Genomic DNA, 3770 nt, shown 5'->3' with positions numbered 1-3770 from the left:
CAACCACCGATAACATTAGCGATGCCACATCACAATCAATGGTGTGTCATAGCTAAGAAATTAAATCCGGGAGTCCCGCCCTCTGAGCGAAGCGAGGATCTGTCTTGCCGGGTGCTAAGCACCCTAGGGGGAGGGGGAGCGCGAAAAACACAATTTTATTTTCATGCAGGTTGCTAAAATTTGGTTCGCGCGCATGCCGTTTCTATAAATTTTTCATCTGTTGCCCATCCAGAATAGGCCGTCAACAAGACGGGTAGACGGGTCCCTGGCTACACGACTGTGATCACAATAGAAAGCAAGTGTATCCTGTTGAGGAATAAGCAGAATATCCCTTTGTAATGCTCTGATAAGATATAACGTCTCTTGGCAACCTAAGTCTAACGACTTAGTGATAACTCTACTTCCTACTCTACTCTCGAACTCCTAGTGATAACTCTAACCTACAAAACAAATATTACTATACGGCAACAAATAAAAAAGATGAACATAAATAGTATTAAAACAACTTCAGCGAAAAACTGGCACAATGACTTTCGATGCGCAATGAGACAATGGAGTTGATTTCACAGTAGTTAAGAGCATGGACTCACAAAGAAAATCTGCTCGTGAGTGTTTAAATGTAGCCAAACTGATGGTATGCATGCCACATATATACCACATTGATATTTAACCATGTGACATATATTATAAAATCATCTCTCAGCAACTCAAATCACAATGCAGGGCCCGTAGCTGCGGGGGGGGGGGCGAGGTGAAGGGGGCAAGCTGCCCTAAGATTTTGGAGCAAAATTAAAACAACAATTGTTCTAGCAATGAGAAGTTGTCTGTTGTCAGAAATTGAAGGCTCACCCTGCTATAATGTACTCAAAAGTGCCTTCAACATCCCGTCTCCTGCCCCGATCTACATTTTCAAAATTTTTGTGTTGGTAGACTCCCCACCCTGTTTGTCACCCTCCTTGAAATCCTTGGGACTTCAGGCGAACTCTCTCCTGCTCTTGCACCACCACCCCTAAGAATTTGCTCAGCCTACGGCCTCTGCAACCGAAATCCTCTATCGTTGTAGTATGAAGTAACCTGTGTGTGTGTTGCGTGTGTGTGTGCGTGTGTGTTGTGCGTGCACTGTGTGCATGCATGCGTGCTCCCACTCTGCGCCACAAATCCTAATTCCTACCATGTAAAAGCACCCTCCCTTCTCAGCTCAAACTCTTTCAATGTTTACACATTGCAATTAAAACTCCCCCAACACTCCAGCTAAAGACGCTCTCTGGTATATACAAAATAAATGGAAGTTAACACATCTTTTTTCTCCCGCTGCAGATTTTAGAATTTGGCCCTGAGTGTTCTAATAGCTCATAGATTCAATACACTAGTCATGTATTTATATTCAAGGAAATCAGTTCATCACCATTGTCATAGTAAGATATCACTCCAGATGAGGAGGGCTATGCCCCCCAGGGCTCTTCCGCCGGGAACGTACCACTAGGGTACGCCGGTCCGGCCTTCATAGCCAGACACAGATACCTCTGGAGCTAACCAGATTCATATAAGATTAACAGCTGGATTTCTTGTCTGCTCCGGTTATCCGTATCTAATATGCCAGACTCGTAATCTTCCATCACAATCCACTAACGAGCTGTTAGGAGTCGCCTTACGCCTACTCCCTAACCATTATCGATTGTTACCAGTGCGGTACGTTCCGGTATACCGGGACCGTAACCCAGGGTACGTTCCGGCGAGTACCCTGGGGCCGAACATTAGGACCCGGCCTCTATTTCTGTTAGCCCTATCAACTTTACCCCATAGAGACACGTCCTGCCCCACCTGCAGGAATCGCAATTGTAGTTACGCTACGACGTGGTGTAAATGTTGTAATACTAATAGGCCTTAGGGTAGGACATGTGCGAAACGCCTCTTCAAACTCTCGCGCCAAACGATCTGCGCCCCTGACTCCTTGGGTGTGAAGCAACAAGACGGACCCATCACGGGCTGCCCGAGTAGCTGTGCCGCGAGGGCGTGTGCTGCGTGGTATGGCGGTCATCGCTAGTGACAGTAGTGCTATTCGGTAACGGAACCACATCCCGTGACTGGAATTGTCCCTCCCCAAAGCCGTATCAAGATGAAGTATTAAAATTACTGTATTGCTGTGGCAAAAATCCATCACTCAGGTTGATACTTAAACAATACACAGAAAAACCCTCCACAGCCAACATAGAACATACAAGCTTCACTGAATTTGTTAGCTCACTGACTTTGCCTCGCTGGGTTGTGCCTGCGGATCCGAACGGACAGAGCCTAACTGAAATTGAATGACGACTGAACAAGAGTTTCGTACTCCGTAGGACGCTGTGACGGTTGTGTTTCCTCGGTTGGAGGCCTAACGAACCTTAGCATGAGGACTTGATGAATCAACGCAATAATTTAAATTGGATACAGAACTATAAGCCCAGTGTGTTGTGTTTTAATAACTGACAAGCGGCATGACAACAAACAAGAAACACAACCACACGACGCCAAAGTCGAAGCAGTCCACGTAACTCGTGTACAGTACCATAGCCTTCTTTGCTTCTGAGCTATGTTCTGAGATACAGTGCTCGCAAACAAATGAGCATGTTTAATAATCTAGCGCTGATTCGGTGATTGTATAAATGATATACATGTGTTATTAACCTTGTTTGGGATAAAATCACAGTAGTTTATTTATATATATTATAAATCGGGATATGAGCAGAACTTCTGTATTTTTACCATTGTAGTAATAAATGTATAATATACTTTTACATGTGAGATGAATAGTCAGCAAACTTCCCTTAAAAAAATGGCGGCGACTGGTGACGATGTAAAAGTGCATCGGTTTCATAAAAGAATATAAATTTAAGTGAAACCGTAATTGGAACATACACGTCAAAATGTCGAGACACAGACAAGTCCGTGGGATGGACTTTGGCGAAGGTAGTGATTTCCAGAAAAGCGTGAAGTTTAAATCTCGACTTGTTACTCTGCTTCATAAATAAGATAAAAGTCTAAGTCTGACTCTAGACCGAATATTCGGAATAATTCTGTCCCATATAACCTTTTTTTTATATTTTGGTGAGGGTTATATTGGGACAGAACGGGGTTCATTGAAATTTCGTGAGATCGTATGCAAAATGCATGCGCTGAGAATGTAGATATGTGTAAAAGACGGATTCATTCAATCGTGAGCACGTGATACTGTAAAAAGATTGATTTACAAGACACGCTCCGCTTCATTAAAACTTACGTAGAATAACATTCGCCGAGATTGTACATAATCGCAATCAGACTAGATCAGAGCGAGTCTGATCTGCCCTACCTGCAGCGCACAGATACAGCGAGCAAGGGCTCCTTGCAAAGCGAGAACCAGGCTATTGTATACACTTGACTGCTTCTGATTGTTCTGATTGTAAAATGGCGAATGTTATTTACGAAGTAATATGTAAGCTGGAGTGTCTGAAAAACAGAATACTTTTTCAAGAAAGTGAGGATACGTATGAGTGAGATCTAGAGGTCACTACATATCTCTGTTGGAATTGAGCGAGGTAAAGCCATCGTAGAAGAATCCGGTTAGGGGAGAGTTCTGTTTTCCGAGCCGCCAGATAGCGCCGCTACAGGGCCGGCATTGCAGCGCATGACATTTGCAGCGACGATCACGAAATGTTCAAATGGAAAACCGGTTCTGTCCCAATATGACACCCCACCAAAATATAAAAATAAAGGTTATACTGGACCGTTAATTACTTCGTCTACTATTC

General features: G+C 43.8%; 1 protein-coding gene across 3 annotated transcripts in view; it reads left to right on the top strand.

Moving 5' to 3' along the window:
• Window positions 1-2811: 2811 nt before the first annotated feature.
• The window catches only part of LOC106805498 (HBS1-like protein), a 19364-nt gene continuing 18405 nt past the window's right edge, over window positions 2812-3770 (top strand). For all 3 annotated transcript variants that reach the window (XM_014807123.1, XM_014807138.1, XM_014807116.1), the window contains exon 1: window positions 2812-2949. In XM_014807123.1, coding sequence (XP_014662609.1) covers window positions 2907-2949 — 43 coding nt within the window. In that variant the 5' untranslated portion in view covers window positions 2812-2906. The remainder of the gene's footprint in view (window positions 2950-3770) is intronic.

Source organism: Priapulus caudatus, unplaced genomic scaffold (assembly GCF_000485595.1).
Source record: "Priapulus caudatus unplaced genomic scaffold, Priapulus_caudatus-5.0.1 Scaffold6, whole genome shotgun sequence".
Taxonomy (NCBI): domain Eukaryota; kingdom Metazoa; phylum Priapulida; class Priapulimorpha; order Priapulimorphida; family Priapulidae; genus Priapulus; species Priapulus caudatus.
Note: the sequence above shows the minus strand (reverse complement) of the source record. Positions and strands in the feature narration are given on the sequence as shown.